The sequence below is a fragment of the Tupaia chinensis genome, unplaced genomic scaffold (genome assembly GCF_000334495.1).
Source record: "Tupaia chinensis unplaced genomic scaffold, TupChi_1.0 Scaffold000437_1, whole genome shotgun sequence".
Taxonomy (NCBI): domain Eukaryota; kingdom Metazoa; phylum Chordata; class Mammalia; order Scandentia; family Tupaiidae; genus Tupaia; species Tupaia belangeri.
Window position 1 is genome coordinate 2,321,411 of NW_006159942.1, and position 24,864 is coordinate 2,346,274.

The 24,864-nt window shown below is 38.3% G+C and overlaps 1 protein-coding gene across 1 annotated transcript in view; it reads right to left on the minus strand.

The window, feature by feature from the left end:
- The window catches only part of NECTIN3 (nectin cell adhesion molecule 3), a 148,548-nt gene extending 147,782 nt beyond the window's left edge, over positions 1-766 (minus strand). The window contains exon 1 of the mRNA XM_006155149.2: positions 730-766. Coding sequence (XP_006155211.1) covers positions 730-751 — 22 coding nt within the window. The 5' untranslated portion in view covers positions 752-766. The remainder of the gene's footprint in view (positions 1-729) is intronic.
- Between the last annotated feature and the right edge of the window lie 24,098 nt (positions 767-24,864).

Below are 24,864 nucleotides of genomic sequence, written 5' to 3' on the forward strand. Positions count from 1 at the left end.
CCCGCCCCGCGCGGGTCCACAGTGGCCCCGCGCAGACAGAGGCGGAGGGCTGCGGGACAATCGCGCTCGGCCCTCGCGTTTCCCGGGCGGCTCTGTCTTCGGCGGGGACCCGGGCCGAGGAGGGGGTGGGGAAGGGAAGGCAAGATGGGTCTGCCCTTCTGCTGCCATGCCAAAGGTTCCCGACTAGAAGCTGGACGCAGCCTGCTGGAATAGTCGTTCCCCTCCTCGCCGGGCGCGGGGGACTGAAAGGAGAGACTTTGCTCCTTCCTCCTCTGCCCAGGACAGCTGTGCTCTCCGAATCCCTCCCTTCCTAGCTCCACTACCCCACGCCTGCTCGCCGCGACACGTTTGCACAGGCGTTTTTGCCGCTCCTTGCTTTGAGAGGGCGACTTGTGGAAGGGTCAGCGGAGCGGGGCGAGGGAGAGCGACCCCAGAAGCTGCTTTCTCGCTCCCGCTTCTCTGGCCGCCCGGCTGTGCACTTTCCACGCCGGGCGATTTGGCAACAGGAGGCCACGGATTTCCCCCATAAGAGGGCTTCGGGTGCGGTGGTGTTTTTCTTTGGTTTTGTTTCATTTGCACGTTCGCCTGTGAAATTTTATTTTCTTGCCTCTTTGCTGTCAACTGAGATCAGGAAAACGACCTTGGAAAGTACTAAACGTATTTGCCCGTGAGAGGAGTGTTCGTGGTCCACCACGACCCTCCCTCTCCCTAGATGGCTACTCGCCTGACCTTTTTCATCCACCCGCCACATAGCCCCGGCGGCTTGACCTTGGAGTCACGGCCACTCGTGGTTCGGCGGGGAAAGAAGGTGGGCAGTTTGGACCATCCTCGTGAGCAGGCGGAGGCGGAGTACATCAGTCCTCAACCTTACAACCATTAATTTTATGTAGGTCCCGCCGTCTCCACCCGATCGCCACCCATGTGCTCCAATAAGAAGAAAGCCCAGCAAGGATCAGCCGCCCAGAGATGAGCCTGTCGCAGCTAAACTAATGCTTGCCTGTGGCCAGGACCACACTTCCTCGCTTTCAATGACTAGGGTCTCCCACCCACTACCCACAGACTGACGTTTTACCCACCTCCAAGGCTACTTATTATTCTACTCCCTGTCCAGTCTCTTTTTTTTTAAGCTCTCTTTTTTAACTTCCGCCTCCCATCCTTTCTCCTAGCATCAGTCCTGTACCGCTTTTCCTTCACCCCCTTCCTCTTTTCTTCCCCTCCTTGTGCCTGCCCGCCTATGCTGTCCCCTGTAAGCCTGTCCCCAGCAGCCACTGCTGTCTTCTGTCTCAGGATACTTTGTCCTGCATGCTCCGGGAGATCCCCTGATGATCATAATTGACGAAATGTAGCTATTGTGACATTCCTCAGCTGTGCTGACACCACCGTTTCCCTTGGGAAAATGTCTTTCCCTCTTTTCACATTCCCTAAACCTAATTTCATTGCTAAATTTAGACAGAGCCCACTGTGCAACGACTAGCTAATTATCTGTTTAGATAGCACTTTAACACATTGAGACTCAGTTAAATGTTAAACAACCAGAGATTTAATATTGCTAGCCAATTTCGTTCCTCAACCTTTCCCTGAAGATTCCAGTCTCCAAGAAAAGTAATTTAGCCAACATTTTTAAAGGTACCAAAGGTTTAATATGGGTGCCATGGTGCAATTGCTGCAGAAACCAGAAGGAATTAGCAGGTTTAGTGTTTCTCAAAAGGATGATATCGAGCTTTAAAAAAATGTGTTTCCTCCATGTTTGGAGAAATAGAATAGTGGCATACTCGGATTATATTCTCTTCAGGCCTAAAGTAAAGCAAAAGCATGGAAGGCCAGTATAAGCGCATATGCTATATAAGCACTAAAAGAGCACCAAGCTGGTGTTACATGTGCATACATACGTTTTGTTCTAAAAATAATAATTTGTGTTGCTATAGCATCTTCAATCACAGATGTCAAAGCACATACTCACTTCCTGTGGAAGGGAGCCATTACTATTATCCCAGCTGGATAGCTGGAAGAACCTAGGCACACAGGTTAAGTGTTCCGCAAGTACTACCGGTCATATGAGATGATTTTCCTGCTAGAATTAAGTTCTTGCTTTCCAGTGGGCATCGCTGACCCCTTGCGATCCTTTGTCAGTTAAAAACAAATTTACTAAGGTAACTCAAATTTCTACCTTCTAAAATGGCTAGTATGAAATTACATTCTCCTCCAATGAGTGAAGTGTAACCATACCTACCCTAAGCTTTCTTGTTGGAAATTTGTACAAACTACTTAAAAAGACTTCACATTACATAGTACAACTAATTTTTTTTTTCAAAGACCAGAATTACTATTGATTTTTTTAAACCTTTACAATGAGCATATTGCTGAGTTTTAAACAATTTGTAGTTTTCTTCCTTTACAGATAAGTTTATAGTTTTCTGAGTAACAGGTTAGTTGAAGGAATACTTCACTATAGTTAACTTATCATTATTTGACACTACTGAATACCATGCATGTATTTTCTCAGGAAAAAGAAAAATTCTGAACAAAAAGCAACATGATCCTAATGCCAACAATGGTTTATTGTTTTGAATACTGATGGTGTCCGTCCCACTTTCTGCCTCAAAGACTATTTGCTAATTATTGAGATTCATTAACTCAACTAAAAAACAAAGATTGACATCATAACAAAGAAGTAATTATGTATAGGGCTGGGCATTTTACATTTACTCAAATAATCCAAATGAAAGGTTTGAAGTATTATTAGAATTTCATAGCTGACTCTGAAACAAAGGCCGTATTTTATAGTAGAGGTAGGACATTATATACTTCAGCTAATTCCCCTTACCATCAGCAAGTATTTTATAACCTGCTGTGTGAAGAAACATAGCTTTTCCCTCAGTAGAAGAGATGAGCAATGCTTTGTGGAATGTTTGAACTTGGTACTTTATTTGATAATAAGCTGATGCTACTACCCAGCTAGAATCCCTGTAGAGTTATGCAAATAGTTAAAAACAAATTGCAAACCCACAAAAAAGTCCACCCACTTGCAAAGTTTTCACCAACTTCATTTATCAAATGCCACTCTTTGCTACTAAAAAGATGTGCCTGTTGTCTCCATATCTTTCTACCGCTTTCTCTTTCATATTTCTTTTGGATTTTTCTCAAATTTTACTTTACCACTGATGCCTTCTAGGACCACCCCCTATGAAAGTGCTACTCCCACCCCTATCCCTTTTCCCTTCAACTTGCTTCATTTTTTCCATTGCATCCCCATCTGATGTGTTATATCTTTACTTACTAGGTTTTTTCCTCCCCTCTCCCTTTACTACAATAAAAGTTTTACAAGGGCAAGCAGGTGTCTATTTTTTCACACTTAGAAAAATAACTGCCATATAAATCACAGATTGGATGACTAAGCAGTAACTATAGTCACATAACCTATTTAAGTGCATGTCTAATAACAAACTCAATAGAAATATATTAATTTCTGAAAGTCTTGGACCACCAGGTGTCATGGCAGTTAAGGCACTGGATCCAGCATAGCCGACTATGCAGTTTGAGTCCCACACCTGGATGCTTGAACAACACACCAGGCATGTGTGCATGTGTGCAAAATTTCAAGAGGAGAATGGAGGAAAAGGGATTGTGGCATGGTCACCCTCTCTCCCAACCCTCATGCCCTAGAGGATGAGAGTGCAGAGTTAGTGATTCCTCACCTTCCCTTTCTCTGGCCAGCGCACATGCCCTATGGCAAAAATCTTTAAGGGAAAAAGTCGTAAGCATATGACTAATCATGTTAAATATTTTTAAGTGAGAAGATAGCTACTCTAGCTGTTGCTTAAGACTCTTGATTTAATTTCTGTTGATGCTACTTACTGAACTGTTGTCTCATCATTCTGAGTTCATAGTTCTACATCTAGTTTTCTAATTCTGGGGTGGAAACTCCGCAAACTACATGTCTTCTTGACCAAGAGACTACAGAAAGCAGGAATAGGAAAAGGGGATTCGTTCTTTCACACTTGTTTCTTTCCCCATTGGCATCACTTTCCACAGTGACAGCCCATCACTATGTCTTTATCAGTTGGTCCCAACCTCCCACTTTTACACTCTAAAAAGCAGACTTATTAAGACCCCTCAAAGGGAGCAGCCCCAGCCTAGCTATTCCCACTTCTCAGCATCTAAGCCCCAGTTCAGCTGGATCCCTCCTCTAAGCTTCTGAGTTCCAGCAACCCAATCTTTGCCTTTGATTCTCCCAAGCTCTACAGCTGTTAGCAACTTCTTATAGTTCATATCTCTGGCTCAAACCATTGTTTCCCTTTTTGATCTGAAGACCCTCCTTTAACCTCTGTGTAACATTTCCCTACCTTCCCTTGGTTTCATAGTATAGTTTCTGTACTCTCGATTGAACTCAGTTGATGCTCTACTTTTCAGTGGCTATTTCCCAAAATCTTTCCTTGTAACAGTTAACTTTTCTCAAAGTTAAACTGTTTAAAGTCATCAGGCTGACATCAATCCATCAGTTACTGTAAATAAGAACAATTAGGCAATTGAGTAAAATTTGTTCTATTACATTGGTGATAATCTAGGTGAAGTTGGGGTGAGTTTGAAAATTTAGAGGTAGTTATACTGGAGTCATAGTCATCTATACGTATGATTTGTTTTTTGTTGTTGTTGTTGTTGATGTTCCTTGTCCAGATCATGGTAAAAACAAATATAAATTTCTCATTTGAAGTGGTTAAGTTGATTTATTTCTTTTATGGACCTTGTTTGCACTTGAGAATCAATATAGAACTAAAAAATAATTGGACTATTCCAGAAAAGAAAAATTGAATTTTTCTTCTAAATCTACAATTAAACCAAACGTACATTTCACAAAATTATCTGAGCCTAGTTCTATTTGTAACTTTTTTGTAAGGGTCCTAAAGAACATAGTTTGAGAAACATATTCAAGTAGAAAGAATTTGACTATAGCATTATGGTAGGAGAAATAAGAAGATAGATTAACAAAGATGATTGGGCAACTATGTGATGTGTGCTCTATTAGGTGTTGGAAAAGGAAAATCCCCAAGTCCTGACCCCAAATACCAATCACAATATTCTTAAGAACATTGGAGGAATGTAGTTTAGGAGAGAGCAGTCCCAGGTCCGCCTAAAAGAGACTATGACAGCCTCACGGCAGAGATAATCTTTGAGCAATCTCAAAGAATGACGAGGAGGTTTGCAAATGGATGAGGAAAAGCAATGAAGGAAATGGAGGAATAAAAGTTACAAAGGCATGACACAACATATGACGTGTTCTGGAAACCACAAATATGTTTGTGCTGCTAGTGGGAGCGTGCAAAGGGAAAATAGGGGAACAGGGGAAAATGAAGTTAGATATGTACTTGGGAATTTTTTAAACCTTGTAAAGAAATTTGGATTTTATCTGGTAGGTCATGAGAACAACTGAAGAAACTTGAGTAGATGAATGAGAAGATTAGATTTACTGGAAAAGTATGAAGATGAAACAGATCGATTGTCAGGAGATTTGGGGGAATAATAAACAGGAATTTAGCAAAAAAGTTATTGAAAGGAGCAGAGCAAAAAAAAGGTCTGAACTTTCATTCATGGACAAAATAAAGTGATAACATTGACATAAAGGAGAAAATGAGTTCAGGAGAATTTTAGTATTTGTAAAACAAAATGTTTTCAACTGAGAGGGACAGGAGGCAAAAGGCACAGAGCAAAGTGATTTAGAAAGAAAGAAAAGAGAAGCACCGAGGTAATGAAAATATGGGTAGAAGTGGAGGGATAGTAAAAGAAGTCAGAACATGGAGAAGAGAATGAACAATGCCTAAATGACAAAGGCTGCGATAATGCAACTGATGATGTTATCAATTATTGAACAAAGTTTTAGGGTCCATGTTCTTTTTTATTTCTACTGAATATTATTCCTTTGAGTCTCAGATCCTTGTTAACCATGTTTTGGATAAAAGAGTAGATGAGAGGGAGAAGAACAAATAACCTTGTAGATAGTTTCACTGTTGTGTTTAGACTAAACTGAACTGAAGTCCAGTGTCTGAGTGTTCCTTACAATGAAGAGCCACTTCTTCCACCATGGAAGCTTCTTTAGATCCTAATCAATTACCTAAGGCATTGTTTCTAACTTGTACCCTTTGCTATCAAGCTAAGAGAAGGACTCATCAGCCACACCATGTCACTCAACCCAGATAGATACAATTTAAGAAGGTTGTGTAATGTAATGTTAAAAGCCCTGGAGCCACACTGCCTGTGTTTCACTTCAAATTCTCCACTTTATGACTTAAAGACTGTTACCAATTCTCTTTGTTTTCACTTGTGAAAATGGGGAAAAGATCATTCTTTCCTCACAATATAAAGATAAAACTAGTTCCTGTACTGACTTTAGAACAGGTCTGATAAATAAAGCCCAAAAGGTGTTGCATTATTATTAGCAATAGGCAGAGTAATATTCTAAACATACGAGAACCTTGAGTCAAAGAAAATGTGTATTATTTAAAAACTACATATAGAGGAGCCAGCAGGGTGGCCTGGTGGTTAAGATGCTGGACACTGCCACATGGCCAACCACAGTTTGAGTCCCAAATCTGGTGACTTGCTTTCTCACTTTCTCTCTCTCTCTGTGTCTCTCTCTCTCTCTGTGAAATTAAGTGAATGAATAAATAAAAGTAAATAAATAATACTTTTTTAAAAAATAAAAAATCTACATATAGATTTCAAAAAATTTTGTTCTAACATACACTTGTCCATTTTTCTTTAAATATTTTTGTAATTTATGATTTCTATATAATAATACATATCTTTGTAAGGTATAGAATCGTCTTTGAAAGCATATATAGTGCGGTGCGTGCCCAGGATCCTAAGAGGAGAACGGAGGAGATGGGATTGAAGCATGGCCATAGCCCCTGGGGAGTGATTTCTCACTTTCTGTCTGTCTGTCTGTCTGTCTGTCTCTCTCTCTTTGGCAAGTGCACACACCCTCTGACAAAAATCTCTCTAAAAAAATAAATTAATATTCTTTTTAAATAAAAAATAAAAAAGCATGCATATGTTCTATAATAAACAAATCAAGGATATAAAGATATTCACCACCTTCACGATTTAACATTATATTATGTTATAAACAATCAAAACCTGCTCCAATGGTGGTTCTGTAAGTATGTACTAAGTTGTTTTTGACATTCTTTACTGTGAGATATTGTTCTAAAGAAAAACATATTGATTACAAATCAGGAAAGAAAATATCTCATAAATTAACAAAGATGATCTTAACATACCCAATGAAAGAAGGATTTGTAATTTCCATTTAGAGGACTGTGGAACATAAAGAGTTTATAATCTGAAAAAATTCTGGCTATCAATCATTGGTCCAGTTAGAGATAGGTAAAATTGTACGTAACAATAGCTCATAAGAAAGAGATAGTGGGAACCAGCAGTTAGCATAATGGCTATGATGCTGGACTCCCACGTAGTCAACTGCAGTTCGCATCCTGGACCCAGTGGCTTAAAACTCACGCCAGGTCTGGGTTTGTGCCTGCCCAAGATCCCGAGAGGAGAATGGAGGAGAAGGGACTGTGGCGTGACCATCCCCCCGGGGGGTGATTTCTCGCTTTCTGTCTCTATGTCTCTCTCTGTCTGTCTGACAAGCGCACATGCAAAAACCCCTCAAAAAAAAAAAAAAAAGAGATAGCAAAAGAATAGCTTTACTCACTCACTGAGTTCTTGTAAGATCATACAGCTATACTGTGCTTAAAGATAAGTCCTCGGGGCCAGCATAGTAGTTAAGGTGTTTGACTCCCACAAGGCTGACCACGGTTCAAGTCTTGGACCCAGTGGCTTGAAAATCATGCCAGGTGCATGTGAGTGTATGCCCAAAATCTCAAGAAGAAAAGAGAGGAGAAGAGATTGCAGCATGGCCAGCCTTTTGGGGTTGATTACTCATTTCCCCTCTTTTTGAACTCTCTCTGTCTCTTGCCTCTGGGGAGTGCATGTGCCTATGACAAAAACCTAAAACTGGAGATGTTTAAAAGTGAAGACAAAAAAAAAAGTGAAGACATGGTGGGGACCAGAAGTTAGGGTAATGGCTATGTCGCTGGATTCCCGTGTAGTTGACTGTGGTTCGCGTCCCGGACCCGTTGGCTTAAAAACTGACGCCGGGTGCGTGTGTGCGTGTGCCCAAGATCCCGAGAGGAGAATAGAGGAGAAGGGATTGCGGCATGGCCATCCCCTCTGGGGAGTGATTTCTCGCTTCTGTCTCTCTGTCTCTCTCTGACTGTCTGGCGAGTGCATCCAACCTATGGCAAAAAACCTCTCCCCCCCCCAAAAAAAAAGTAAAGACATGATAAAGCCAGTGATTGGGTGATTTATAGGCTTTACAAAGTTCTTTATTTTACCCTTTTTAAAAGTTCGTTACAAAGAAAGACTCAGTTACTTTTAACATTTTAGATTTGTCCTCTATTATCTAGTTTTATACAGTGAGTAATGGTTGTAATAAATATATAAGTTAAAACCTGTGGAGACAATTTTCGAATAATTTGTGAATTTGTTTAAACCTGCTTGTGTGTAAAATAATTAAATCTGCATTTTAAGTCTTTTAGTTGGGAAATTTAGTCCACACATTCAATGTTATTGTCAGTGTGTGTGTACTTTTCCTTTTTTCCTAGTTGTTGTTTTTTGTATTTTATTTAACTTTATTTATTTATTTATTTTAATTTGACCAAGGAGAGATAGAGAGAGAGAGACAGAGATAGGGAAGGTGAGAAGGCAAGCCACCAGGTTCGGGTCTCGAACTGTAGTCAGCCATGTGAGAGAGAGTCCAGTGCTCTTAACCACCACACCACCTGCTGGCCCTTTTCTTAGTTGTTTTATGTTCTCTTACTTCTATTTGTCTTCCTTTAGTTTTTCTCATGTAGTAATACTTTAAGTATTTCATGAAGAGTCAGTTTCATTTTAGCGAATTCTATCAGCATTTGTTTATCTAGGAATGATTTTATTTCTCCTTCCCATTTGAAAGATTATCTTGCTAGGTATAATACTCATGGCTGAAGTTGTTTTTCTTGAAGATTTTTAAATATGTCTTCCCATTCTTTCCTTGCCTGCATTGTTACCTGAGAGACTGGATGCTAGCCTACTGGCGTAATCTTTGTAAATACCTTGGTGTTTCTCTTGTGCCATTTTTAGAATTATTCCCATTGTTGCTTTTCTTCCTCCTAACCAGACTGGACTCCATGGTCAACTTTTTAGTAATACACTTAACAGCCCTTATCTACTCGGTAACTCTCATATATGACATTCAGCATTCCTGACGTATGTCAAGAGTTTCTTGACAAAATCTCAGCCGGATGCCAATCATAATTCCTGAAATTTCATGATATCAGACTTCCCCTCAAGTTCTCAAAGCTATGCAATAATTTTTATGGTCATCTTTACTGGAGCCTTTGAAATGAATGCTCCACAGTTTCCCCTTTCCCCTTCTTTTTAAGCCTTCATCCTTTTCCTCAGCCCGTATACTCTCATTGGAACATGACTTCTCATTTCCCTGAAAAAAATTGAAGACTTCTTAGATGAACTGCATCAAATACCTTCTAATTTATCTTGTCACATTTTCCTCTCTCTCAGCAATAGCTTCAAAGGTAACTGACAGTAATCTCATCTCTACAGTATCTGCAAATCAGAACCTATGGATAATTATGTTCTAAGCAGCTAAGAATGGAAGAACATAGATACACCTCACCTCTTAAACACGCTGAGTATTAGAATTCCTAAAATCTAATTTCAGAAACAGTAATCCAGCTTTAAAGAAAACAGGCTGCTGATAGCTCAGCTGCTCTCTTGTACCTTAAAGTCTTTCTGTTATGGAAATAAAAGCCAAAGTCATTGACCTAAGAATTAAATTGTGGAGCTACTTGCCAATTTGTCAAGGGAATTCATTCTATTCCTTTCCTAATCAACTATTTTAATGCTTAGCTATTGCCATTCACTGTTTAAAAATATCATTTTTGTATAAAGTGCATTTGGATAAACAAACAAGTTTTGTTGCTTTTATGTTACATATTACATATGTTACATATTATAAATTAATACGTTATATATATACCAGATTCATAGCATAAATATATGTTATAGAATATTTGATGTTTGAAGTCATGAACGTTATGAGATCACCTAGACTTGAGTGTATTATGAGAAGATGAAACCTAATCCTGAGAACTGGGATATTTATATGACATGTTGAAGACTAGTCAGTGTCAGCAAATGAAACTGTGGAGGTGGTGGTGGCTGGACCCACTCTTCCATTCTTAGAAAGAATACTCTGACTACCATAGAGAATGGATTGGTGAGAATAAGAGTGAATTCAGGAATCCGTAAAGTGGAAATAGGAAGCACAACTGAAATTAATGGTGAAATGAAGGGAAAATAAAGATGAGAATAAACACAGACAACTTTTTTTAAAAGAATTATTTAATTTTAATGTTATTTATCCATTCATTTATTTTAATTAGACCAGATAGAGAGAGAGGGAAAGTGAAAAAGCAAGCCAACAGGTCCAGGACTTGAACTGTGGTCGACATGTGGGAGTGTCCAGTGCCTTAATTACCATGCCATTTTTGGGTTCCATGGGTAACTTTTTTAAGGCATTTGCCTGTGGGAGAAAAGTGAGAGAACAACAGCTGGAGGGCAGTGTGATATCCATAGTTTCTCAAGTTTAGAAGGATCTAGGGCCAGCCCCATAGCCTTGTAGTTTAAAGAGTCAGGTCCCACCTGGCCTACTGCAGTTCAAATCATGGTCCCAGCAGTTTGGAAAATAACACTGGCCCATGTACAGGTGTGCGCCTAATACCAACAGGTTGGAGAAATAGAGAAGAAGGAATTGTGACACAACTACACACCACTGGGGAGTGCTTTCTCCTTCCCCTCTTTGTTTCTCTCTGGTAAGTACATGTGCCCTCTGGAAATTTAAAAAAAAAAAAGAAAAGAAAAGAAAAGAAAAGAAAAAATATTAGCAGGAGCCTGCAAATAGAGACACTAATGATATTAGGAAGTTAGAAGATGATCTAAAATATAAGGTTACAGTAACCTTATAATAGTATAGCCTATTGTCACGCTATCGCTTAACTTTCCTATGGGGATAGTAAATATGTTATTGAATTCAAATCAGGTCCACTTACCCAAGCACCATAAAACCCCATAGGCACATGGTGTGATGAAGGAAAGGACAACTTTATTGCAAAGCACAAAACAAGGAGAGCAGCAGGCAGCTCATGCTGAAAAGACCCAGTCTCCCCAAGATGTTCCTCACATGCATTTTTAAGGGTAAAATTAGGAGCAGAGGTCCCAGGCACATGATCAGTTCAGTGATTGGTTCAAGAGGACATGATCATCTCATGGGCATTCTTGATTGGTGAGGCCTTAGGTAATCAAATTTCTCTTTAAGTTTCTGAAGCCATTCAGCCTGGGGTCTTTGAGCTCACACAACTGACAGTTTCCAGCCTACAAAACATCTTCCATATTGAAATGAAAACCTTATATTTCCTTTAAGTGAAAGTTTTAGAGGTCAAATGGCTCTCATTCGTAGTCCATGCTGGTCATTATCCTAACCAAAGTCTGAAGACTTACTCCTTACTCTGGGCCATTACACTGTAAGTGGACTTTCTACTTCAGGAACCTTAGAGAATACATTAGGCCGCTGTGCCATTGAAGCTGATACAAAGATGAAAAAGTGAAGCCTCAGAGTATCCTCTTTAGCTGAACCTGAAATAGAAGTAAAAACAGGATAGAGCTTGGGCTTGCAGGTCCAGTTCCAGAAGTGAAAGATACAAAGGAGGAGGTGCCTGGGCTGCATGACACAAAAGCTGGGAAAATCTCTCAGAGAGTTGGAGTTGCACAGTTGTCTGTTTTAGGGCAAAAATCATGGGCTTAGTTAATGTCCTAATGTGTAGCTAGCAGATTGCAGCTAGTTTGTACTGTCTTGTGAAGTGTACAGACTTTTAAAAAAACCTGTGAAATGTGTGTATACAATAAATTGAAAAGAGAAAAAAGAAAAGAAAATACATTAGGGGGCCTTGCTTGGTTTCAAATATAGAATATAAAAAAGAGACTTTTGAGGTTTACATGTGAGAAATAAAGAAGTTAAATAATCATTGTTTGCAAGTAATATAAATGAACATATGAAAGATCTCAAGGCAGTTAACTAAAAACCTATTGAATCAGACTACAAGTAATATACAAGACTTCATACATTGAAACAACAAAAAGTTAGGATAACTCATAGCTAAGATAACTCTAATAAAAGGCAGGATCCTCTTATAATAACAATAAAATTTAAAAATATCCAGAAATGATTTTAACAAAAGATATGTAAAATCTATGTGAAGAAAACCTTAAAATGGAAATCATATGGGAGTCCAGGATAGGAAGGATTACAACACTTCAAGACTCTGTCAAAAATATCCATTTCTCTCTCTCCCTCTCCCACTTTCTTTTTTTTCTTTTTTTTTATTTTGAGAGGTTTTTGCTATAGGGTGCATGTGCTCACCAGCCAGACAGACAGAGACAGAGAGACAGAAAGCGAGAAATCACCCCCCAGTGGAGAATGCTATGCCACAATCCCTTCTCCTCTCGGGATCTTGGGCACACATGCACACGTGCCTGGCGTGAGTTTTAAGCCTCTGGGTCCGGGACACAAACCACGGTAGACTACATGGGAGTCCAACGACATAGCCATTACACTAAATGCTGGTCCCTTGTCTCCCACTTTCTCTCTCCTTCACATGCACACAGGCTCTCTCCCTTTCTTTCTCTCTCTCTCTCTTAAAAAAAAATATAAAAGTATTAGAAGAAACCATAACTTTTTCCCCCCATAATCTCAGAGTAGAGAAACACATTCTAAGTATATGAGAAAAGTCAGAAATCATAAAAATAAAACCTTAAAAAATTTGACAAAAAAGTTTTCTGTTTTTAGGCTGGATGGTGGTGCAGCAGTGAAGCATGATGCTCTGCAAGGCTGACCCACATGAGAAAGTTCTGGGTTCAGTTTGGAGACCATCCCTGAGTTTTCTGGACCTGTGCGCACTGAAGATCTAAAGCTAGCTGAAGCTGGAAGTGGCTTATGGCATCAAGACCTCGTTGGGGTGCTATCTCTCTTTCTCACTCTTTCAGTTTCCCTCACTCATGAAAGAAAGAAAGTAACTTTAAAACATTGTGTGGGACTGGCAGGTGGCATGGTGGTAAAAGGTGTTGAACTCCCACATGGCCAACAGTGGTTCAGGTCCCAGACCTGGTGACTTCTTTTCTCATTTTCCTTCTCTCTCTCTCTCTCTCTCTCTCTCTGATTAAACTAGCGAATAATAACAGTAATAAATAGGGAACCAGCAGTTAGCGTAATGGCTATGTCGCTGGACTCCCATGTAGTCGACCACCATTCGTTTCCTGGACCCAGTTACTTAAAACTCACACTGGGCGCGTGTGTGTGCGTGCCCAAGATCCCGAGAGAAGAATGGAGGAGAAGGGATTGCAGCGTGGCCATCCCCCCTGGGGGGTGATTTCTCGCTTTCTGTCTCTCTGTCTCTCTCTGTCTGTCTGGCGAGCGCACGTGCCCTATAGCAAAAAAATCTCTCCAAAAAAAAAAAACAGTAATAAATAAAGTTAAATAAAAAAAAAATTCTTTCAAAAAAGTTCTGCGTGGTCAAAAATAATTATAACACATACTAAAAAGCTGTCTTTACACAAAAATAAACTTCTGTAAATCAATTTTTAGAAAGCACATTAAAAAAAAAAGAAAAAGCATATAAACAGACGGATCCTAGAAAAGAAATCACAAACGGATTTTAAATTTGAACATGCTCTGTCTTGTAAGTGAAATACTAATTACAGTTAGAGATCAGCAAAAACTTTGAGATGATCTGTTGGGTGAATGTTGTTATTCTCATACATTTTTGTTGGGACTGTAGTTTAGTTTGACCTATATGGAAGATACTTTGGCAATATTTATCAAAATTACCACTACATTGATACTTTAGTCCAGTAATTTCACTAATAAAAATTTGACTTACAGATATTTTTACATTATGTAAAATAATGCACAATATTATTCATTGCAATATTGTTTATAGTAATAAAAGTTTGGTGGCAATGTGAATGTCCATCAATAGGATCAATTTAAAGAAATTATGTGACATTCATAATTTATGCTATGCAGTTGAAAAAGAATGAACCAATACTGATGAATTAGTATTATCTCCAAGATGTATTTTGAAATGAAAAAAGCAAGATATGTAACAATGTACAGTGTATTTTTTGTTGTTGTTGCTTAAGACTCAAGAAATAATGTTTGTATACATTTTCTTACAGAGTACATGGCAAGATACCTGTACCTAAGAAAATACAGAAGACCTGGGCTAGGAATGGATGAGACTCCTCATTATATTACTTTTGTAATTTTGAACTTTGAACCATTTAAATATATTGCTTGCCCAAAACAATTAAAAGTTGAGAACAAAATGTCTGTGCATTTTCCAGAAATATACAAAAGAGTAAAATGCATATTATGTAGAGAGTCTGGCTTTAAATAATAAAAGGAAACATTTTCTACATTTTTACCAGACAGAAAGGAAAAAGGAGAGTTGTAACATTGATTTGATGCAGGAGTTTTAAGCAATGAAATTATTCTCCTTGAGAAGCTTTCTTCTTCAAGAGAGGATGCAAAGTCATGAGGATATACAAAGAGCAAGGATGGCGTCTGAGAAGAGAGGTTTGATTAATTGTGTCAGAGAGTGAGCTGACCATAGAAATCTCAGATTGCAAGGCGGTATTGAGGGCCAAGTACAGGTGGGGATTTGAGAACCAAACCGATTTCTATCTGCTCAGTTGGCTGATATTTCTTCATTGATTCGTATGAATAGTTGGGACTGGCAGGTGGTGTGGTGGTTAAGGGTACTGGACTCCCACTTGGCAGACCCAGGATCGAGGAAGAGACCTGGCAACTTTCTTTATCACTTGCCCTCTCTCTTTACTCTCTCACTCTGTACCTCTCGGGTCAAATTTAAATAATAAATAAGTAAGTTAAAGTTCAATAAAATCATTCTTAAAAAAAAAAAGAATAGTGAAAAAATAGTAAAAGTGAAGTGTTCAGCTCTACTTTCTTGCTAAGAAGAAAGGGGATGAGATGATCTCTGTTAGGGGCAAGGGCACCCTAGGAATGGGTAATTAAGCTGCCAGAAAATGCCACACTACTAGGGAAAAGTACTCTTTTACTGTTTGTCATCATCTGTCACACAGAGAAAAGAACAAATTTAACAAGAATTTGCTTACACGGAAGCAACAAAAAATTCTATTTGATTTTCTTAAGTGCTCAGAAGTTTTGTGAGATTCTAACTTGTTCAAGCTCATCTACAAAAACTATAAACAAGTTGTCAGCTTTGTGAAAACTTTTTACGTGTTATTCACATTAAATTCAGTATAATATGAATCTTTTTTGAAAGGTTTCTAAAAAGCACTTAAAACATAGTATGCACTGAACTGGATTTAATTTTTTTTTTGAAGGAGTTTTTGCTATAGAGCATGTGCGCTCCCCAGAAAGACAGAGAGAGACAGAGAGACAGAAAGAGAGAAATCACCCCCCCCGGGGGGGTGGCCACGCTGCAATCCCTTCTCTTCCATTTTCCTCTTGGGATTTTGGGCACACAAGTACATGTGCCCAGTGTTAGTTTAAACCACTGGGTCCGGGACTCGAACCATGGTTGACTACATGGGAGTCCAGCGACATAGCCATTATGCCAACTGCTGGTCCCACTGGACTTAATTTTTAAAGTATTCTATAATCTAAGTCCAACTTAAGTAGGTCTTAATGATGCTGATTTACAATGTTAAAATGCTAAGAGTAGAAAGAGAGTGGGAGATGGCAGAGGGTGAGAGGGAGGGAATCGGCGGGAGTGGGAAGGGGGAGTAAAATATACAAGAAACAGAAATGGAAAAATATTTGTTGAAGATAACCTGTACAGTAATATCTTTGATTGAGCCAATATACAGTGTATTCTGGATGGGAAAACTCATTTTGTATGCTGCAATAATATATTGTGAATGAACGTTAAAAAAAAAAAAAGGAGTAGAGAGATGTGCATATCTGCTCTGCTACACACTTTAACTTATTAAACCAAACGACACTGGCCTTAAAAGGCCTCTGTACTCATATACTTCAGTTCTAGTAAACAGACTACAATCTCAGTGGTCTGCTTCCTTAGCAAATTGCTGAGTCATAGCCAATCACAGTAGCCATGCTTTAGACACAGCCAGCCCACTCTTAACTGTGTTCATACAGGCAAGCACAAAGCTGTAACCAATCCAGCTGTTTCTTTTCCTCATTTCCCTCACTTCCGTTTTCTACAGGTCTCTTTCCTTTTCTGCCCATAAACTGTAATTTGAACAGGAGGTATCTATATATGTGTGTGTGTGTGTGTGTGTATGTGTGTGTGTGTGTGTGTGGATGTGTGTGTGTGTGTGTACGTTAAAAAGAATGAGATATGAAGGCCCACCCTGGGTCTTCACAGATGTAGATACTCCCTCACCTCTGGCAATAAAGAGGGTACCTCTAGAATAAGGATTTTATGACTGACTTTAACAGAGAAAAGCAGAAAAAGTTAAAAAGAATGACCTGTTTTCTCAAATGTTCATGTGCTGTATTTTGGGGTGGTGTGTTTTAAACCCCAACAGGTTCAAGCACTTTACATAAAGTTTTTCTTTAACTAAATTTTTCTCTTTTAAGCACTTTATTATTTTCAAACTTTTCACCTTGAATATAGAATTCTGATTCGGCTCACTAGAACTGCTTTTTAAATATCCTAAGTTTGGGGGCCAGAAGGTGGTATGGTGGTTAAGGCACTGGCCTTCCGCATGTTGAACAGTGTTTTGAGTCCTGGACCTGGTGACTTGCTTACTCCCTTTCCCTCTCTCTCTCTTTCTCTCTCTCTGGTCAACTTAATAATTATTAAAAAATAAAATTAAATGGATAATCCTCTAATTCATAAATAAGTATCCTGGGCTACCAGGTGGTGTGGTGCTTAAAGGTGCTGGACTCCTACATGGCTGACTGCAGTTCAAGCTCAAGACCTAGCGGCTTGCTTTCTTATTTTCTCTCTCTTTCAAATTAAAATAAATAAATAAATAAATATATAAATTATCTATGAGAAGATGTGATAGTTTATTTTTGCTATGATAACATAGCCTTCTATTGAAAATAAAAGTAAGTGAAAGTTTGTTGTTGCAAATCTATTTGGGAATTGCTTTAAAAAGCTGTTATTGCCATTCCTGGGCTTAGAAATGGTCCCTGGTTGGAGTCCTATAGTGATTTTAAAATAGCAACAATAAAAAGAGTTCTTCTTAAGAGTTGTCATTTGAATAGTTCTTTTCATTGGGCTGGACTAAAGACTTGATTGATATTCCTTTTATAATTAAGCCTTAAAATAGATATTCTTAAAATATTCTTAAAACAGTCCTCTTAAAATAGATATTCTTCAGCAATAGGTAAATAGTTTTATATATACTTGCATAAAAGGATAAAAAAAATGTACATTCTTACAACACCAAAAATTATTTGATTTCCCATATAGTTCCAGTGGAAAAGTCTCATTGCATTGACTGGAACCCACATAGTAAAGAATTATAAAACACAAAGTATTTTGCATGAAAATTATGTAACTTTAAATACTAAACAGCAAAATATGTGTAAGATATTTACTGTTTTATATCCCTATGGCATTACAAAGATAATGCTATTTACAAAATTATAAATAGAACTTGAAGAATATTTAGCATTTAAAAAATTTTGTTTCAGGATATAATAGGACTATTGTATTTTTCAAATAAGAATGTCCTTCAGTCTAAAAAAGTTCACCTTTTTCCTTTTTTATGCACAAGAAAATGTAGGGTTATGAGGAGAAAAGGTCTACGGCTGTGGCCTCCATAACAAAAAACAGACTAACAAGAGAAAAACATGTAAATTGATTTATCCAAGTTCTACATTATACAGGAAACTTTATAAAGAAATAAAGATCCAAATAAACAAGTGAACTTATTTTTGTTGTTGTTGTTGTTAGGTGTGATGAAAAAGTGTGATTGGATAAAGGGGGTATGACTTAATGGTAATAAACTGGTGAACTTAGTAAGGCCTGTTGATTCAGATTCTTTGTGCCCCTGGGTCTTCACAGATATAGTTGTTCCTTGCCTGTGGGGATAAGGAGGGTACCTCTAGAATAAGGATCTTATGACTAGCTTCAACAGAGAAAGGCAGCAGAAGGTTAGAGAACAGTCTGTTTTCTCAAATGCTGATGTGCTGTATTTTGGGGTAGTGTGTCCTAAATGACAACAGATTCAAACGCTGTAAGTAACTAGATCAAGGTTACACATTATTATCCATTGATGGATATGAGCAGAAATGTCAGGAATTAGGCAAATAGGAATTGACTTTCTTATATTAATATAATGGTAAGGCTGGAGGTAGCCAATTACAGGTGTTAGTCCAGCTGACTATCAGTCCTCTCTAAAGCCTAGGTGCTTTTCGTCTTTATGCTGTAGTCTCCCTAGATGTCCAGTTCTTTATCCTCACAGTCTTGATGGACTAGTAGACAGGCATAGAGAGGTATAATTTTAAAAAGGGAGTATGATGTAATGGTAATAAAATGCCGGGTGGCAGGACCTAGTTAGGCCTGTTTGTTTAGATTCTTCTCTGTCCCAGTCTTCACAGACAAGGATGCTCCTTTCCTCTGGGCATAGGGAGAGTATCTCTCTTGAGGATCTTATGACCGATTTTAGAGTAAGATCAGAGAATCTTTTATGGTCTGCTTCAGGTGACAAAGTCAAGAGAACTTTTCTGTGTCTGTTGTTTTGTCAAATACCAATGAGCTGTATTTTAGGGTAGTGTGTCCTGAATCCTATCATATAAATTGTTACCTATCCAAGGATCTCTATCTTTTCCCTATGCATCCTTCTTTATGAAACATATTCATGGCAGAAATGTGTCTCTGAGACTGTGGGTCCCACTTGAGTCAAGTTTGCTTTGGCAGTGCTAGCCAAAAAAGTGGCTTAAAAGTTAATCTGTCTTTCTTCCTTCAACATGAGATCCTACACTGGGTCTCTGAAGAAAGCTAGGATGACAGGAGGTTGAATATATTTATATATGCAATTCATAAATGGGAAAGCAAGTTATAAATGGGTTATCATGTTAATTTAGTAATTTTATTAGAGGTAGGTCCAATATGGACCTCCTTTGAGATAAACTGTATATCATGTATTACAACACAGTTCTACAGTTTATCCAAGATGGTGTCTACAGACATTATTTCTTCATACTTTTGTTTTGTGTCACATTTATTATTGCTTGTAATAAGAATAAAAGTATAATCAAAAAGGGGGTTGAATCTGTTTAGAATAATAATCAGGGACCAGCAGTTAGTGTAATGGCTATGTCGCTGGACGTGCCCAAGATCCCAAGAGGAGAATGGAGGAAAAGGGATTGCGGTGTGGCCATCCCCTCTGGGGGGTGATTTCTCGCTTTCTATCTCTCTGTCTCTCTCCGTCTGTCTGCCGAGCGCACGCGCCCTATAGCAAAAACCTCTCCAAAAAAAAAAAATAATAATAATAATCAGACTCCCTTTCTTACACTGATATTTTATTTTATTTTTAAAAGAATTATTTTATTTAACTTTATTTATTTATTTAAATTTGACCAGAGAGGGGCAGGGTGAAAGAGAGAGAGAGAGAGAGAAAGTGAGAAAGCAAGGTGCCAGGTCTGGGACTCAAACCGTAGTTAGCCATGTGGGAGTCCAGTGCCCTTAACCACCACGCCACATGCCAGCCCCTCACACTGGTATTTTAAATCCTTGTCTTACACACCTAAAGGAAGTGTTTCTGGCCCATTGCATTTGGCTTTACACTTTCATTTTATTTATAAGGCCCCCTATTTCAAAAGAATACAGTATTTTATTTATTTTTTTATTATTTATTTTAATTTTATTTATTATTATCATTATTTTATTATTTAAAAATTTGCTAGAGGGCACATGTGCTCACCAAAGAGAGACAGAGAGAGAATGGGAAAGTGAGAAAGCAATATCCCAGGTCCAGCACTCGAACCACAGTTACCATGAGGTAGTCTTGCACCTCAACCATCACTCCACCTGCTGGCCCTACAGTATTTTATTTGGCTCTTATCTCATAGTACTAGAAAATACAAATAGGTTGGGTGACATTGCTTTCAATCCTGGAAAAAAATGAATATCTCATCTTATGAATAAATGTTCACACTTTCTCGTTATATGTATTTTGCAGATTGCAGATATATCAGAAATTTTTTGCATCAGAAGATATAGAAAAGGCCCACTATGGTGACACGAGCAGTAGGGTGCCTCTGTGCAAGGCCACATGGAAGGCCTGTGTTTGGATCTCTGATAAACCTGAACACACCGGGCATGGTAGTACCACCTATACGCCTAGCTAACTGGGAGGCTGGGGCAGAGGACTCCAATAGTAAGATACTGTCAAAATGCTTCTTTTTAAAAATCTTTTCCCCTCCTCCTCCTATATATACACTCATTAAAAAGAAGGAGAGGGGCCAGCAGATGGTATAATGGCTATGTTGCTGAATTTCTCCATAGTAGATTGTGATTTGAGTCCTGGACCCAGCAGTTTAAACTCACGCGAGGTGTGTGTGCATGCATGCCCAAGATCCCAAGAGGAGAATGGAAGAGAAGGGACTGCAGTGTGGATATTCCCCCTGGGGGGAGTGATTTCTTGCTATCTGTCTGTCTCTCTGGCAAGCACACGTGCCCTATAGCAAAAGTCATTCTAAAAAAAAAGAAAAAGAAAAAGAAGGAGAAAGAGGAGGACAGAAGGAGAAGAAGAAGGGAAGGAGAAGGGAAGGAGAAGGGGGAAGGGGGACGGGGAAGGGGGAAGGGAAAGAAACAGAAGAACAAAAAGAGGAGGAGGAGATTTAGAGAAACAATTTGTCTAGAATATGTACAATCATCCTCAGATATTTTTTCAGATATACATATGTATCTCTCCTTTGGAGAAGTCTTCCCTGATTCTCCAGTCTAAATTAGGTGACCCTAGTTATTTCTTCACAAACTGAATGTTTATTTGACTTAATGACTAACTCTCAAGAGTATAAGCTTCATTAAGACCTTTTCTGTTTTGTTGATTACCACATACATTTCTAGCACATAGCTAATACATAGATGTATTAAATGAATGTTTGTCAAGTGAAGAAATAGTAAAAATAAGAACAGATAATGCTTTTAAGGAATACATTCCCTATTTATCTACATATATCCCCCTTCCTTACAATGGGAGCTCAAAGAAAACAAGGTAGAGCGAGAAGAGGAAAAGGGGGATGGGGGAGGGGAATGCAATTTAAAGGAATGCTTGCACTGAGATTTTATTTTCAAGTTTTGTATCACAAACTTGAAATTCTAGTCTAGAAGAGTGTCAGGCAATTCTTGAAAATTTAGTTTAATCATCTGGTGTTTGTGGCAAGATTAGAGGTAGCTTTTGGGCTATTTATGCAAATAATATAACTTAGAAGAAAAAGTCATGAAGTAAAATAGTAAGAGGCTTCTGGGGGAGGTGAAGGAGTGAGTGGTAGATAATTCTCCCCCTACTCTGTCCTTCCAGGGACACAGATAGCATTATTCTGATCCTCACTGTTCAGCTCCCTGGTGGGGAGGAGGTGTACGGGTATATTCTACCTCTTACAGAGTGTTCCCAAAGAAAGTCAATACTGCTAACTATGAAACTGCTGCTTTTGAGGCTCCCAAATAGCTTGTCCTGGTAACTGTGGTTATTATCTTGAAGTATCAAAAAAAAAAGTGTATTTAAAACAATATTTACCTGACTTTTTTTTTCCCCTTAAAGTGGATGTGTATGTGTGTTGAACATTGTGAAGTGGAATTAGTATTATTTCTGCAAATTTGATTTCTAACTATATAAACTACAACTCAATTTACCCTCCTAGGTTTGTAACATAAACAATTTTGGATTTTATTTTATCACTAATACGATTCTGTTAAAAAATGTTTTTAAGATATCCAAGGATCAAACTTTCAATTTTATTTTTTCCCTAGGATACTGAATTTCCTCTTATACTTTACATAGATGATAATATGTGGTGTTTGTGGTAGGTCTTTGCTCCTAAGAATTTTTGCCATTTTCTTTGGTTTAGGGATAACTGGGAGTGTACACGTATCCAAACGCCTCCTCACAAGGCAAGGCAGCACACAGTGCCTACTGTGCCACTAATCTTCACAATTTAAAAAGGTACACAGAGAGGTAGGAGCTAGAAGCCAGGAACTGTCTGTTGTCCACAGGACAACAATTCAGCTGCTGGCAGTTTTTCTCAAAAATAGAAGTATATTGGAAATAAGTCCTTTGTTTGGTGGGGAATATAATAAGTCAAGAGGGTAAAGCAGGTGTAGGAAAAAAAGAATCACAGAATTCCCAAAACTTCTCCCAGACTTGAGAAGGCAGGAAGGAAGATGAAATATTATAATCCCAGTTGACAGGCATAACAAAGCTATTTAATTTGCACAAAAAGAATGATTTAAAACTATATTCACATGAAGTAGGGTTGATGACTCTAATAGCTATTTACAGCTGAGTGCTCTGGAAACAAGTAGAACTTCATGACTAAGCACTCATGCCAATGTGTGTATTTTGTTAACTGAAAACTCTGGGGCAGCAGCTGAGTCCAAAGGGAAAGTGGGAGACTTGTCTACCTTCAAAACCCCAGGAGACCTTCGTGGCACCTGTACAGGATCAGTCTAGAAGTTACATTTTGGACTAATTACAATCTAATTTCCATAAACATGCTGTATCAAATATATTCATTCCTGATTTGCTTTAGAGGTAAAAGAGAAAAAAAATAAAGAATTGAAGACAAATACAACCACCTCTTTGCCCCACACCCATCTCCACATATCCACACAGTCTACTGACTGACAAAATTTTAGAATCTGTAAGGAGCTAGAGATCATCCCATTTTAACATGGGATGATTTCTGTTGCCATAACCCAAATGTCCCCAGAAGTCAATTGACTACCTAAAGCCACATGATGTAAAAGGGAGGATGCTGTACAGGACATGAGAAATAGATTCAAGTCTAGATATATTATGAAAGAGCTTTCCTTCATTTAAAATGAAAAGTTTGGGAGTCTGCCATGAGAGCTGAGATCTAGTGATTTCAGAGATAAGACAATGAAGATATTCTGCTGAGAATTTACCCTGGTAGAGCACCTAGAGAAAACAAAATGCCAAAGAGTTTGCAGACCACATCCTCCTGTGAGCCTCTGATCATTCAGATTGATCTAGAAAATAGGAAGAAATTAACAATCCATCAGATGACTAGAAATCACCACAGGGACATAAGAAATATATGAAACCAAGGTAATACCTCTCCCCCAAGGGAAAAAAATAACTCCTCTTCATCCACAGATAGTACAATGGAACTCATGGAAATGTCTGATAAAGAATTTACAGTATTCATAGTGACAAAACTAACAAAGATGGAAAAGAAGAGAGACAGACACTGAACATCAGAAGAAAAAAGCTGATGAGTTCCAGGAGGTGAGGAAGTTCTTGTGAGAGCTGAAAGAGAAAATACACACCATAAAAATGAATCAAATGGAACTGTTGGAGATGAAGGCCATAATATAGGAAGTCAAAACTTCTTTTGAAAGTATTAAAAGAAGACTAGATCATAGAGAAAATTGAATCACAGATGTAGAAGACAGGATTGCTAGACTAGTAAAATCCACCATGAAGACTGAGAAAAAAGCCCCCCAAAATGAGAATAATATATGAGAAATACTAGTTACCATTAAATGTTCAAACATTTGGATAATCAGCATCCCAAAAGGTGAAGAGACTAATAAGAGCATTGACAATCTATTCCATGAAATCCTAGAAGAAAACTTCCCAAACCTAGAGAGACATTCAAAGATCCAGACCCAAGAAATACAAAGGACCCCAAATAGGATCAACCCAAGAAAATCTTCTCCAAGACACATTATAGCCAGCATGACCAAAACCACAAAGACAAGATACTCAGACTGGCAAGAGAGAAATGTCAGGTTACCTACAAAGGATATCCCATTAGGCTAACAGTGGACCTCTCATTGTGAGCAAGGAAAGAATGGGAAAGTATATTCAAAATGTTGAGTGAAAAACAATTTCAACAAAGAATACTATATCTGGCAAGATTATCCTTCATGTGGGAAGAGAAGACAAGAACATTCTCAGACAAACAAAACCTAAAAGAATTTACTAACACCAGACCAGCTCTCCAAGAAATTCTGAAGGGAGTGCTATCCCAGGAACTAAAGTCAGACACACGGAAATAAAAGTCCTAAAATAGCTAAGAAAATGGCTGATTTAATGGTAGGAACAATTCCAGAGTTGAACATTATCTTCCAGAATTTAAATAGAAAGATCGGACCATAACAGAAGATAAAGCACATGAGTTTGAACTGGTGAAATAGAATTTTATGACTTTTGACTAAAAAATTACTGACCTTCATTGCTTTGTTTTCCAGTGTTAAGGAGTTTTGTTTTCTCTAGAGTTGTGGACAGGTCCATGTACCTACTATTCAAACAGAATCCTAACCTTGTTAAGTATTAAGCAAAGTTCTCTTAACATTTTTTTATTTTGATTTATTAAAGCTAAAACTGCCTTTTTTGAAATTAAAAAATATACTTTAAAAATACCTATTTAGTAACCACAGTAAGCTATATAGCCTCAGCTATGTGTTATTTTACAGTATATTTATTCTACCCAGAGTTTCATTCCTAAAGTCAACTTTTGTTCACAGATGTGTATATATC